The 14597-nt window shown below is 40.3% G+C and overlaps 4 protein-coding genes and 1 long non-coding RNA gene across 5 annotated transcripts in view; 3 read left to right on the forward strand and 2 right to left on the reverse strand.

Annotated features, from left to right (window-relative positions):
* Positions 1 to 31: 31 nt before the first annotated feature.
* On the forward strand, positions 32 to 2343 carry mcfd2 (multiple coagulation factor deficiency 2, ER cargo receptor complex subunit). Its single transcript, XM_061285745.1, has 4 exons — positions 32 to 133; positions 616 to 790; positions 878 to 1037; positions 1377 to 2343. The coding sequence occupies exons 2-4, from the start codon at positions 633 to 635 to the stop codon at positions 1506 to 1508; spliced, it is 450 nt and encodes a 149-aa protein (XP_061141729.1). The 5' UTR covers positions 32 to 133; positions 616 to 632; the 3' UTR covers positions 1509 to 2343.
* Positions 2344 to 2629: 286 nt separating this feature from the next.
* Positions 2630 to 4394, reverse strand: prop1 (PROP paired-like homeobox 1). Its single transcript, XM_061285740.1, has 3 exons — positions 4301 to 4394; positions 3350 to 3582; positions 2630 to 2995 (listed from the first exon to the last, which is right to left on the reverse strand). Exons 1-3 carry the CDS (start codon positions 4392 to 4394, stop codon positions 2630 to 2632), a joined length of 693 nt encoding a protein of 230 aa, XP_061141724.1.
* A 1127-nt stretch (positions 4395 to 5521) lies between these two features.
* Positions 5522 to 14597, forward strand: part of LOC133158503 (uncharacterized) — a 46355-nt gene continuing 37279 nt past the window's right edge. Inside the window, exon 1 of the long non-coding RNA XR_009715224.1 lies at positions 5522 to 5598. This is a non-coding gene — a long non-coding RNA (uncharacterized LOC133158503). The remainder of the gene's footprint in view (positions 5599 to 14597) is intronic.
* plek (pleckstrin) lies at positions 6655 to 10130 on the reverse strand. The gene is made up of 9 exons (XM_061285728.1): positions 9922 to 10130; positions 8966 to 9121; positions 8703 to 8884; positions 8533 to 8624; positions 8274 to 8458; positions 7688 to 7792; positions 7515 to 7598; positions 7274 to 7343; positions 6655 to 7191 (listed from the first exon to the last, which is right to left on the reverse strand). Exons 1-9 carry the CDS (start codon positions 9961 to 9963, stop codon positions 7052 to 7054), a joined length of 1056 nt encoding a protein of 351 aa, XP_061141712.1. The 5' UTR covers positions 9964 to 10130; the 3' UTR covers positions 6655 to 7051.
* Positions 11257 to 13498, forward strand: avpi1 (arginine vasopressin induced 1). The gene is made up of 3 exons (XM_061285741.1): positions 11257 to 11441; positions 12376 to 12736; positions 12883 to 13498. The coding sequence occupies exons 2-3, from the start codon at positions 12414 to 12416 to the stop codon at positions 13118 to 13120; spliced, it is 561 nt and encodes a 186-aa protein (XP_061141725.1). The 5' UTR covers positions 11257 to 11441; positions 12376 to 12413; the 3' UTR covers positions 13121 to 13498.

The following is a 14597-nucleotide window of genomic DNA, read 5'->3' on the forward strand; positions in this document are numbered from 1 at the left end:
CTTTGCCAACCACAACCAATCACAATACGATGTCGTGTACAAGGTGGAACTACGGCAAGCGACTAGTTTGGCGAACCTGTGACTGTTCCTGGCTACTCAACACCAAGGAGCGGAACAGTCAACTTGGAGTCAGGTAAAATAAAAGAAACGTATGCAGCTCTGTGCTTACTATTTAATGAAACGAATTCCACTGCAATAATATGTGCCGCACAGTGAACGCATTGTAAATAATCTATCCGTGCTAGCTGTCGTACAACAAGCAGATTTGCGGCAACGTCATTGCAATCAATGCATTGATTTTGCTGTCAATTATTATTTCAATTCATAGTGTGTAATACAATTGGATTTTCTTATACTTTCCAGCTAAAATCCCCGTTAATGTTTTCCCAACCATCTAATGGTTAAAAAAAAAAGTTGCAATACGTTGATGACATGGCTAAATGAACAAAGATATATCATGGCACACAGCACACTAATGTGCCAAAGCGCCGTGGTTGGGAATCAATGTTTAAGTTTATATAACTAGAAAATCATTAACTGAAGTCTTTGATCGTGTGCCAAATTCCAACACGATACAGCAGCACAATAATCTTTCTTGTAACTTTTTCCCTGCAGGTGTCTCTTGCAACAAAATGAAACATCACAGTCTCCTCCTTTTCTTGTCCTCCTGTCTTCTGAGTGTCCTCTCTCATGTGGACGCTGTGCAACAGAGACAGCCCCCCATTGTCGAGAATGCAGCTCACTTATCCGGCCACGGTCGCTTTGACAAAAACATGGTCCAGGATAAAGAGTGAGCGATGCTTCGAAATTCCACAAGCGATTACACTTTGCACACACCCAGCTTGCAGTGTGCAACAATTTGTCTCTTGTCTCACAGCCACATTATGGAGCATTTAGAGGGTGTGATTGACAAACCAGAGAAAGACATGTCACCTCAGGAGCTTCAGCTTCATTATTTTAAGATGCACGATTATGATGGCAACAACCTGTTAGATGGGCTGGAGTTGGCTACAGCGATCACCCACGTCCACAGAGAGGTAGGAATCCAACCCCCGTTTTTTGTGGCTTTAATCAATAATTCTTTTGACGAAGGGCTTAAATCGCAGTGCAATTGAATGAATGTCAATTATTTGTGACTTTTTGCTATTTGAGAGCTTGCCTACAACACCTGGTATCTATCTCCTGCAAATAGCAGGTGGTCCACTGTTCACGTATTGTGAATTGTTATGTCATTTCATTGTCTATAGCTTTTTTTTTTTTCATTATTCAAAGTGGCTCAGCTGAGCGGTAGAATGGCGCCCTCTATTGACCAACTTGTATTCACATAACTGCAGCTGCTTTTTACATGTACTTTTGGTTATTTGTTTGTCGTTTAGGAGAGAGGGGAGGACAGCAAGCCAATAGGAGAGGAAGATCTCATGAAGCTGATCGATGAAGTTCTGAGGGACGATGACAAGAACAATGACGGTTATATAGATTACGCAGAGTTTGCCAAATCACTAGAGTAATACGTCACCCTGCACAATACTGTTTTCTTTTTTTATGTTCACAACAAAGCTGTAAAGGAGCAATGGCTTTCCGGAAGAGCGCCAATCTCTTTTGCACGGACCAGTCAGTTTTGTTAGTAGCAAATTATGTTTACTCTCTCATCTGGAGCAGCAAACCTGCCGGTTCAAAACAGTAGAACGAGCAATTCAGGCTAACTCACGCAAGCAAAATCTTCCATGCAAGCATTTTCCATTCTTGTAGTTTCCTACAATTAGTGCCTCGTTAAAAGCTGATTCACATCAAACAACCAATGAAAAGTTGTCTGCCACTGGGACAGTGTAAAAGCGCTGTATAGTGCAGCTACTTGCAGCATTTTAGGCTGAAACCTGCTATTTCTTCCTGAAAGTTGTATCTTGGTGATGAATGTCTAAAGTATTGTACGTATGAGCCAATAGCTGTCATCCTCACCGTGTTCGTGCATCCAACGGGTACGTGACAGAAGAACATGAATGTAACGCAGTGCTGTCCTGTGCAATGCTGCCTCTGTATCACTGAACAAGACTAGTCGCCTTGCTGCTGTTTAGTTGGTCAACCCATGAAGCTAAGCTCACGCACAACATGCTCATACATATACGCACACACACAAGTTCACGTATAAGCTGCCTCGAGAAAAACAGCTTTTAAATTGTCAAATTCATCTGTGATTTTTGATAATGTACAGTTTGTTATTCTATAAATATATATTTTGTCATCTTATATCTATTCTTCACAGGTTGTTTAATACAAGTATTTAACAAAAAAAAAGCATAATAGAACTAGAATGTGAACTATTAAAATCTGTTATCAACAATGTTATTGTGTTGTTTTTATTGATTTTGCCGACCCCAGCTAATACACACCTTAAAAAAATGACTTAAAATAATGAAAAATAACGTTTACACCATTCTTTTGTTCCGTCTGAGCTGTATACAATGATATTGTGGCTATGAACACCAGCAGCACAATTATTGCTCAATAGTAAAACCTTTGAAAATCATTTGAAAATATTCTCATCCAAGTCACAAATAAAACATTACAGAGAACATGCATGTACTTAGGTTTGCTGATACATGCTTCATTCTAAGTTGGAACTCTAAAATGCTTAGCTCCAATGAGAGGAGGGCTCCAGGGGCTGCATGGATGTCAAAGAGAACATTGTTGAGGTCAGGTTGCTCCTCACATGACTGTACCATTCTTCATGCTGCTGCTGAGAGCTCACCTGCGGTGCGACGGAAGGACACGAGCTGATGGGACCTTGGGGGTGATGGGGGTACACTCTGGCAGGCAGCACCGCAGTGACGTGTGGAATGTGGCCCAGTGGCTGGCCGTAATACTGCCGGGCCATGGACGGTGCCACATGCATGCTGCCCAGTAGTGCCCTGTGGCCCGACATCATACCCAGTGGGTGCACTTTTTGGGAGACCCGCTCATGCTTGCGCTGTTTGGCTCTCCTGTTCTGAAACCACACCTGTTGACATGCAGACAAGAAGCAAATGTCCTGCAGTCATTCCTGACATTTTAGTACAATAGTCTTAGCAAGCAAATTGCTTTTTCAAATTTATTTTTCCTTAATTCTTGATGTACAACAATTCTATGAATTCATATTTCTCTCGGAATCACGGGAAAGTCCATTTTAAAACTGCCCAACTTAAATCGGATTGAAGTTTGTCGCCTTGAGTTTGACCTATTTTTGAAACGGTAAACAGTATTTTTCAATTCTGCTGGTTCACCAAAAAAAACCTAGCCCTAACACTAACCCCTAACCCTCGTCATTTTGGAGTAAAAAAAGTTGACTATCGTCTGTCCAGTCCCTAGCAGGTACCTGAATGCGAGCCTCGTTGAGCTTGGTGATTCGGGCCAGCTCCTCTCTGTAGTAGATGTCAGGATACTGGTTCTGTCCAAAGGCCATCTCCAGATGTTCCAGCTGCTTGTGGCTGAAGGTGGTGCGGAGGCGCCTCCTCACCGGAGACTGAAAGGCTCGACTCCGTCGACTAAGACTCGCAGCCGCAGAGGTCTCACACAATGACCCCTTGCTCAACGAATCTCCAATCTCTGCTTTCAGGATGAACAAAGAGGGTGAGGTTTTGCACCTTTACTTCAAGACAATTCCTCAGATCCTGTTTCCTCATTTTCTTGCATTTCCCACGTTGGCATCTCGCAAAAAGCATGACTTAACTCGTTAGCTCAATGATGACGTTTTTGATAAAAGAGGGATTACCCAGACTTGATGGTTCCCACTGCCATGAGGCAACATGAGAGCCAGAGAGCTTTTGCAGCCAAACACAAGCTTGTGAGAAAAAGTTACTAGAAACGCAGGGATTTGACGCAGATTATTTCCACAACTACCAGCAAAGGGACTAATTTGCCAGAGTGGGGGACTGAGCCAACCTTGCCCTGTCACACAAAAAAAGGCCAATTTGAGTCGTCTATGTTGCTTGCATTTTAAATGTGACAGTGATGTCATTCTTCATTTTATTCATATTCATTATATGTATAAAATACTTTATATATAATACTGTCACACATACCAGTGTCACCATTATATGCATGCATTATTCATCATTATCATTATTCATTATATATATATATAAAATGTATTTAATTTTTTTATTTTAGTTCATATTCATTGTATACAGTCTGTATTCAATCTATTCTATTCTACATTATAGGTGTACACTAAAATGTAATGAATTAAAAATAACTGCTACAATGGCATTGTTTTTCCCAAATGGTAAAAGAAGGATTATGAATAAATATGGTTTTGCAAACTTACCTGCAGTGGAGCTGACAGTGGCCATGCTAGAGTACACATCAGAACAGTCCTGGTGGCTCCTCGTTGCATCCCCTGTTACTTTTACTTGGGCCATCGCTGCACTGTTCACTGATGGGATGGTCAGCGCTATGTGGCCATCCAACACTTGCACACACAGCCCAGCACCAGCAATGTCACGTGTCTCCTTACCTTTGTGTTCTCAGGTGTGGATGAGAGCCTGGGACCAATGTGACATAACAGGGTGGGTGAAATCAAATATTTCAGTTTTTAGTTTGTTTGGCAAGTGTTTTTGCTTGCAGATCATTGGGGTCATGCAGTGGATTGTGATTTATAATTTTAGTAAGATTTAGTTTATTTTTTGCTGTTAGTTAGTTAGCTAGTTAGTTAGTTAGTTGGTTAGTTAGTTCTTAGAGACTTTATGTCAAATTGATTTATAAATTTAGTAAGATTTAGTTTATTTTTTGCTGTTAGTTAGTTAGTTAGTTAGTTAGTTAGTTAGTTAGTTAGTTAGTTAGTTAGTTATTAGAGACTTTATGTCAAATTCGCAGAAAAAAATTCTTTATTATGCAGGCTGTGTGTGACAGTGATGAAATCTTTCACATTCTCTTTCACATATGAAGGATGAAAGTGACTCAACATTTGAACACAACTACCATCCATTGTGATAATTGATCTCAAAATAAAATATATGAATCTGAATGATTTAAATGAAAAACTCATGATTTATGAAATATCCTAGGCGAGAAGCTGATTACACGTTGGACTGGCCACTCATGGGGCACTTATGGAGTGTGCCAGAAAAGTTCCAGGACTGATGTTACAAAAAGCTGTGGATGGACGATTAATTGCACGGAGAAAATCCACACCAGACTGAGGAGAATATGCAAATTCCAGACAATAACACGGCGCGAAGATTCTACCCCCAATCCTCAGAACTGTGAGGCAGATGTGTGTAACCAATAGTCAGTCCGTTATGCCACACCGGTTTAATATAATTCTTCCAAAACATATCTCCATGTAGTCACGATATATGCTGATGTCAGCATCTTTTATTGCCCGTGGAGCCCACTTTTTCCATTTTCCTCCTGAAAAAAAAAATCAACACCATATTCAGCAGAAACGACGGTAATTAAATGCTGGTAAGTAGGAGGATCTTACCTGGGTATTGAAGCGCGGATCAGTGATTGGTAACGTGCAGTTCAAGTAACGCGCATTCGTGCGGGGACGAGCATAGTGTCAAACTCATGGACAGAGCTCATTGTCAAACAAGCAAACTCATCAAAAGCAACGCGCCACCGGTAAGGTGTTTAAATCCTTTTTTCATTCATGATCTGCCAATGATGTTTTGTAGCTTGTCATGCTGATCGTTTGGTGAAAGCACCATTTTAATCCGATGTTTAGTATTAAAGTCCAGTAGTTCATTTGTCTGGAAAAACATTCAAAACGTCGCGCTGTTTAGCTTTTCCTGGTTGCAGGGAAAACTGCTTATTCACATTGCATGTTGGGCGATGTAGTCTGTTCATTTGGTATTGGGCTCATCAATCCTATTTGTAATTCTATTTGTATATGGAATAATGAATGTGAATTGTTGTCTTTATTTAAGCAACATTTAAATACTTAAGTATTTAGTTGTTGCTTGAATAAAGTCAACAATTCATTATATGCAATTGCATATGCATTTCCATTGTAATGTATCAATGGGGTTTTGTTTGGTCTGCAGGTTTATAACCTGCTACTGCTGCTGCAAATGTGGATATAAAGAAACTAAAAATATGTTTACAAGCTGAGTTGAAACAACGTTGTTGCTCTTTTGGTACCCCTTTTGACGGGAGAAGTTGGAATAGCCGAACAATATATCATATCATATAAAAGTCCTTCATTAAAGTCCAAACATGCTCATGTCCTCCTTAAGCAATGCGATGCATGCTCCTCAATACAAAGTTACTTTCGTTGGAAATCTTGTTGTACTTATCATAAAGATGAAATGAACCACACAATTGTTTTTATATAAGTTCTAGCCATATGTTGTGCAGCTTTGTATTGTCCTCAGTGACAGTTTTATAACTGACGGATGGCAATGATCCCGGTGCATAGGCCATGCTTGTTAATGAAAAGAATTTTACCAAGATCATTTCTGACTTTAAAATAACAAACAAAGGTTAGGGCTTCAAACTAGTGTAAGACTTTCGAAGGATGATTTAATAATTATCTACCATAAGTTACTTCAATGGACCAGTTGGTTCGGCCGCAAACGCTGAGTGAGCGTTCAAATGAGACACTGAGACAATATCAAGTCATAAATATTTAAAAACATTATTCTGTGTGCTTGTCATCAAAACCACAGACAAGTGTAATAGCAATTATTTGTGCTTTTAATTCAACAAAAGTGAACATAAATTGACCACACTAAATTATACAATGTTGAAAAAAACAATATTGCTTTTTGCTGGAAATATGAACTATATTTAACACAGAGCAACCCAAGCATTGTCTTCTTCTTAATCGTTAAAATAAAATGTTAATACACTCCCACTTCCCAAGCAGGAACTGCGAACATGCATGTGGTTATATGATAAGACTATTTTTAATTCCACGAGGCAAAAATGAGGCTCAATAAAAGGCACAAGGCTTCTATGACTACAATTTTCAAATGACTAGAATACAACCATTAAGTAAGCTGGCTACATGCCATTTAATTGTGACTAAATGCACACACTTTTCCATCCTTTACAAAGAGCCTGCAGATCAATACTACTTTCCACTTTTGGCCACTTCTTGCACGGCTTCGATCCACTCCTTTCGCTCTTCGGCAGTGGCCGCCTGCAGGAAGTACTGCGTTTCATCAGAGGTGATGATCTCAAACAAGTTGCCGTCAACGTCGTATCTTTTGGCTGTAATGGCGGGAGGTAAACGGTTGAGAGATGAAAAAGGACTGAGGAGGAAGAAAAGGGACACTTTGTGCTTCTCACCCACCATCAGGGGCGAAATCCACAGCCGTGACCACGGACCCTCGCAGATAGATGGACCCCAATGGGTCAGCACCCTAAATTGGAAGATTTTGTTTTTGTCACACTCTTTCCCTATTTGAGTTACAAGCGTAATCAGGGAACAATTGAAATTTGTATCTCGAGGCATGCATATTTGCTCCAATTTAGGTATACACTCGACAGCTATTAGAGGAGGGCCATTATTTGAGGTGAAATGTATTATTTACCTTGGTGGGGTCGTAATAATGCATGTAGGCAGGGTCGTTCCTCAAAATGAATTTCCGGACTTTCCAGTTTTTTCTCTTGTGGCCCTGTGAACAATGGAGCAATTCAAATCAGAATTTTCAGCATGGAGATTGGACTGGAACACTTTGTACAGTAGTTTGCCTTGAGTTAGTACCTGTTTTAGCAAACAGCCTTGTTTGACGATATTCCCTCTGAATTCTTCCTTGACAAGAGTGTCCTCGTCACTGGAGTAGCTTTCGCAGAAAAAGCCGCTGTCTGCCTGTCACAATGCGGCACATGCTCCAAAATCTCTTAAAATCTTCAAATGTCATTTTCTAAATCAACCTATTTAATTTGCCCGTCTAAATCAGGGATTGTCAACCGGTGGTCCGCGGCCCTTTAGTGGTCTGTGGCAGTATTGGAGGTGGTGCGCGGAAATAGAAAATAATTAAAATTTTTAAAAATAAAATGGATTTATTATTTAGACTTTTTTCCAGCTAATTATATATTGCAGGTGGTCCAAAAAATTGGAAATAGAAGATAATGATAGCATTTTCTTAATAAAATTGATTTATTTAAACTTTATTTATTTTCCAGATATTTATGAATCATGTACTCATCCAAATTTTGTCAAATGTAGCTGAGATTCCCAAAATAGAAAAACAGATGCAAATAAATAGCCTTGGACTAAACCAGTTGAAAATCCCTGGTTTATACGAATGACTTTGCTGAGCATATTAGTATGACTGGCCTCAACTTACAAAGTAGTAAAAAGCCTCGATCTGATCCAAGAAGACGGACTTCTCACTGCTCACCGCTCCCTCCTTTGAAAGATCGCCGGCGGGCTGCAGGTAGCCCTCGTTCAGAAGCCCCGTAGCTAACATAAGCGCCTCGGGCCTGTTCCTGGCTTTCTGCTTGGATATGAGCCACTCCAACACTGTGGAACCTTTTAAAGAAAGTATTAAAGTGAAACTTGCAAGAATAAAAAAAAAAAGGAACCGTGACGAAAAGCAACACAACCAGTGAAGCAGTGGTTGAAGATTCTTTTCTCTCGCTCCAGTTTCAATTCCTTCACCCCTTCATCCTGGTCCCTCAGTTGATTGTACAGCTCACTAGAACGACACAATGGCATTTTTTTTTCTCAAGATTGTCGCATTAGTAACTTTATGATGAAACTTTCATGAGCTTACGTCAGGTTGACTGTGTCGGGCAGGCGAATGGAGCGTCTGGTGGACTTTCTGGCGAACTTCTTGCCCCCTTGCAGGCACTGAAGCGCCCTCTTGATGTCCTTCACCCACAATTCCCTCTCCTCTGTGTGTGACGCTTGGAAGAAATGCTCCCGATTCTTCTGTGTGGTGATCTTGAACACCAACTGAAGAATGAAATCAACTTCTGATGTGCACTTCTGCTCCAAGTTGTGTTTATGTGTGTAAACGACACAATATAGACCTACCATTCGGTTGCCACAGTCCTGACAAGGACTGATAATGGTGGCCCCCTTCAGTGGGATCATCCCTTTGGGAGACTGAGCTGTTTTCTTCTTGTAGAAATCCAGCCCGTCGTCAGACAGGACCGCCCACACAGTAGTCCAGTAATTTAACAGTGAGCTCTTTGAGTCAGGAAAAACATGACATTATTAGATGAATATTTGTACTTGTGGTGATCTTTTGTACGTAAATGTCAATGTGATGAAGTGAATGGATGCGTCACTCCCCCCTCAGGATGACCTTTCATAATTTAACTCAAAAGCCGCATTGGCGCTTGATTGTTTAACGACTACTTCCCCATTTTTCAACATCTCATCTTTGTCAAGTCAAGAATCATTTGTGTTGATCAATTACTGCAAGATAGAAGGGGGTGATTTATGTCAAACTTTAGAGGAATTATGTCGTAGTTTTTACATTTTTACAGTTTCCTGATGGAAATGGTTATTAAAAATTAAATGTGCTGTTAACTTCCACTTAAGTTATTTATAACTGAACTGTACGTAATACATTTACTGCACTAGACTATGTGAAGAACCCGCGTACCATTAGCAGCACCAAAGTTAAATTCTTAGTTCAACTTTCTGTCCCTTATTTGAACTTGTAATGGCAATGCAAGCTGCCTTTGTGTTGTTTTATCCCAGCTGTAAGAAGACAGCTCAAACACTCGAGTGCAGTATTTTAACTACATGCCACGGCACAAAACACGAGCTGTCTCATGATCATGCTTGCAGAATTGCGTTGCTCGGCAGTACATAAATCACCTTGGGGATTGGACTACCTTGTTCGAGAAGAATGATCACATGACAGCCCCTCTGGTGTAATTTAAATACACTTGCCTTCAGTTTAGCACAATGAATAAAATGGACACTTTTTCCGTCTGAACCAGACTGGAGAGGTCAATAGAGGAAGTGAGTGTTCTTACCTTTTTGACCAAGTAACCCTCTCTTATCTGTTGAGGCTCCATCACTTTTACTTCACTCGCCTCTTCTTTGCTGGGCCGGTTGACCGACTTTTCCTTTTTCTATGCCCCCCGCCCCTTTTTTTGATATTTACTTATTTTTAAGAATATTCTTCTGTGTGCTTGTCATCAAAACCACAGACAAGTGAGCAGGAAGTGGCTTTCTGGGTGGGGGTTTGTGTGTGGCAGATGAGCCGGCCATCTCCTTCCTCTTTTTTTTTGTCAGCTGCTTCAGCTGACATTTGTATGACTCGCTCAGCTTTTGACACTTTTTGGAGCATGACTCATTTCACAAATGCTGTTTATGTTGTATTGTTCTTAATTCATTGCAGAACATTTTTGTTTTACTCCTGCATAGCAAAACATTTTAATTCTTTTGACGCGTTGATGTCAACAGCCGATCCTTTTGCTTATAAGATAAAATGCCTTTTCACTTGCTTTAAATTTTTATTTTTTAACTTTTTGTGGTGATGACTAATGCGGTGACAAAATACATGACTCCTTCATGACTAACACAAGCCTGAATTTTAGGACACAAATATATCCTACATCATTTTTCTTCCAATCTGTTTCTTTTCTAGTGTGGAAAAATAACCAAAATAGAGGTGAAGAGAAAATGCCAGTTAAAATAGAGTTGCAAAGTGTCATTTATCATCCATCAGTAATCAACCATGGTAAAAATGTTTAATGATTACTTTTGGATAGATAAAACATTGGTTGTGTTAAATTTTGTATTAAATTATTACTGGTGCTTTGGTAGTTGTTAAATGATGACAAATGCAAGTAATGAATTATATCTGAATTATGCAGACCCCCAAAACCAATGCTTAATTTTATTGTAATGCTGTTGGTGCTCCTCTAGAGGTTGCTATTTAAACACTGTTGAAATGTACATTCAAACGAGGCGCAATTCTAAAACTTTGAAAACGTGTTGTGGACGATGAAAACTAACCATAACAAAAACGCAGGCATGGTGACGTGAACAATTTCGTATTTATGACGTCATACAGGGAAACAATTTAACGCATCTCCTAGTCTTGCAAAATGATAAGATAATGAATAAAATGTCACAGTCATTATTCCTCAGTTCACTGACAGTTTTAAACGTCAATGCATGCGCGCAGGATGCTCGTCTCGTGCACAATAAATGGACCACTCTTGCTATTGACGTCAATGGACGAGACTGACGTAATTAAAAAGGCGGTGCCATTTTTATATCCCACCTTTACAACCTCCTGATTGGCCAGGTTTGACATTTCCCCCCGCCTACTATGGTAGAATCTCCTCTCTCATTGGCTTTTGGCGTGCCAGCGATTGAACCGGCTCAAGGGCACAAATAGATTAACAAAGAACAACAAAAATGCTGCACGCAACGTCACGTATGGTGCCAGCTTTGATCGGGACAGAAACAACTTAGAAAAAAGCTGCTGCATCGATGGAAATGCTTTTCAAGTGACTACAATTGAGTCATTACGTTTATTCCGGTAAGTACATACAATTTTCTTTATTTGTGTCATTCTGTAAGATCCTATTTGTATGTGCAGAATCAGCTAATTCTATATTGAATGCGTTTGTTTGTGTATCAACATGTCATGACAAGAGGCCATCATTTTTAGAATTATATTAGTATTTGCTAGTTTCAGGCTCAGCTATGTTTTGCATCACAGTTTAGCTCGAGTAAACAGAAGACAGACATAAAAAGGCACGTGAGAGAATAATGTTGATCATAATCCATGCACACAAGACAGCCCGTAACAAAATAGTTATTTATCATGCATAGTTGTCAAATGTCTAACTAACCAGTATAACCAGTAACTTGCTGTCAACACACGACCTAACATTCATTGACCTGATCTTATGTGACCCATATTGAGTCCAGTCTTTTGTCACTGCTTGTGTCCCACTTACAAGCTTCATTGGAATTTGGAACATGCTTTAAAAGTGGAGCAACTAAGTAAGGCTTAAGAAACAAAGCAGCAGACCAGAAGAGCAGTGGTTTAGCGGAGTAAACTTGCTATTAGACTAGTATTTGTACCAATAATTAACTTGGATAGCGAGACCTCCAAAGTAAACAGCAATTACACCCACCGTTTCCCTAATCATTGGTGCATTCAGATTGTTGCTCAAATGTGTTGTTTGATTTAGTCAGTGCCCCAAAAAAGGAGGCCCGGAATTCAGTGTATCGGGCAGTACAGATGGAAACAGTTCATTACTTTATGACATAGACTGAGGCTACTCTTTGGTTACAATATGTTCTGGGTCTATGTTTATCATCACATATCTCTGATCTTTATGTAGTAGAAACCAAAAATGGAAAATATGATTGTAGCGATCATTTAAGAAGCCTTTGATGTGTTAACGGTCTATATTGACTTTAAACTTTTTTTTTTTTTTTTTTTTGCATCCTCTCAAACCAAGACGCCCTATATGCAACCTAGCCCTGAAATCTTCCTCTGATGGATAGCGGGGCTGCATCCCCGCCCTCATCCGTGGTGGCCGGCCCTTCCACCCTGTGGCGCCTGGCCGAGAGGCGAGCGCGCAAGGCCGGCTCTGGGAACATCTTCAGCAATGTGAACCTGTGGCAACTGCAGAGACTTTTCAGGGCGGCCGGTGATCAGGATGCCGAGCAGAGGGCTCAGCTGGTTTGGACCCACAGGGATGAGACTGAGCTTGCCCAAGCCTTGGTGGGACTCAGGACCCGGAGTCACCGCAGAGGCCTGAGGGCTTCCGGCAGGGACGTACTGGGCGCACACTGGATGCGGGCCTTCAATCATCTCAGGTAGTCAGTCTGATACGATGGCATAGTAAATCCATGCAATTTGTGTGGGACAGGGACTAAACCAATAATTGACCCTCAACCTGAAAATGTTCAGTTGCTTATATTGACAACTTGCCATCAAAAAATCCTGTTTTCCTTTTATGTAGTATTGCCGAAGGGTTCCCTAACAGCCAGGAAAAGGACTCTGGTGATGATACAGATGCTGCGGCTCATGGCAGCGAAGGTCCACATCAGCACACTACAAATGAGCTAACTACAGCATCAGCGGTTCTAAACGAGAGCCGAAGCTTCAGGTCACCCGAGAGATCTCCACGAGCCGGTTCGGGTTCAAGTAGAGGTGGCGAGACTGACCCTGACAGATACCTTCACAGAATACAACACTAATGACATGAAGAAGTCAAAGGAGAGATTCCGCCATGCAATATAACAGTAGAAGTGTGAGTTTTACAGCAAGAGCATGTTTGATTAACTTCTAGGAATTGCAAGTGCACGACAATTTGTCCATACAGGTGATACGGTATTTACCTGTTTGCGCAGTGACGTGAGAATACATAATGCTTCACTTGCTGTTTTTCATGTGTTTTATATTTATGGCTTACAACTGATATTAATACAAATTGTTAGTGTAATCATGACTTACTATTTTAGTGATCGTGGCGTGTTTCGACTTTTGGATCTCCGTTGTAAATCAGACCCCTTGTACCAGCATAGAATACATCAATGAATGTATTGTCGGGCTTGAAATAAAACACTACCAACCTCATCAAATACTTTTTTGTGTACTTTTTAAGCATTTGGTGTATTGATTATACTGTCTGACTTTGGCGGGGGGGGGTATTTTTTATTTTGTTAAACAGGAAAATGCGTATGATTCATATTCAATACTGAAGTAAAACATTACACTTTGTGGCAGGTAAATGGTCTTGTTAATTCCAGCTACATTCATGTTGGTCGAAGCAAAAATGATTAACGAGTAACCGGTTCTTCCGTGTTGTTTCAAACAAGCCTTTATTGTGCCATTATAGCCTGCTTCCATGTGCCACATTCACATAGGTCGGCGACCTTGAGTGCCTTGAAAGGCGCCTTATAAATAAAATGTATCATTATTATTGTCACATGTACGGATGGGGGAAGGCTCCTGCTAATCCATTTAGTGTACTAAGGCTGTTATTTGCAATGGGGTGCAATATCCTCATACTATTTAATAATGTCAATCAAAACTCAATGGACGCTGAAGTTATCTTTGTCGCCCCGTAGCGGCCACTAAGTAGTATGACGTCCACCAACAATGTTCTCACAAGTCGCTAGATGACGCTACTGTTATGCATTTTAAAGGGCAGAGAATCAGTCAAATGAAGTTCATACTTGTTGGACGCAGACATTTAAATCAAGCAAAAGTAAAAACTTTATAATTATTCCTAATTACCAGGCCAACCAAGCAAATGAGAGAGATAATGAGGGGATAAGTTATGATCTCTGATTCAGCCGGAAAAACACTTAAAATTTGATAATGTACTGATCCTTTCAAATAGAGTTCTCAAGGTTAACCAAGCGAAAGCGGCGGATCAGCATGAAAGCAATTATGGTTGGGTCAGAGAAAATTGAAATAAAAACAAAAGGGCAACATTGATTAAAAAAAATACTTTAATTGTTTTTACAGTATGCGATCTACTTGAGATGATCAACACTGTACACCAAACACAATATCTTCATCAGCAATCAGCGAGCCTTCTCCCTAAATTCAATCTGGATGATACAAAGAAACAATAGTGGTGCCTCACCACCATGTGGAGGGCAACACAGTTTGAAAAGAAATCGGAGTTATTGCATCTATACAGCTATGACCTTGGAAAAGCTCAGT

Source organism: Syngnathus typhle, linkage group LG8 (assembly GCF_033458585.1).
Source record: "Syngnathus typhle isolate RoL2023-S1 ecotype Sweden linkage group LG8, RoL_Styp_1.0, whole genome shotgun sequence".
Classification (NCBI taxonomy): domain Eukaryota; kingdom Metazoa; phylum Chordata; class Actinopteri; order Syngnathiformes; family Syngnathidae; genus Syngnathus; species Syngnathus typhle.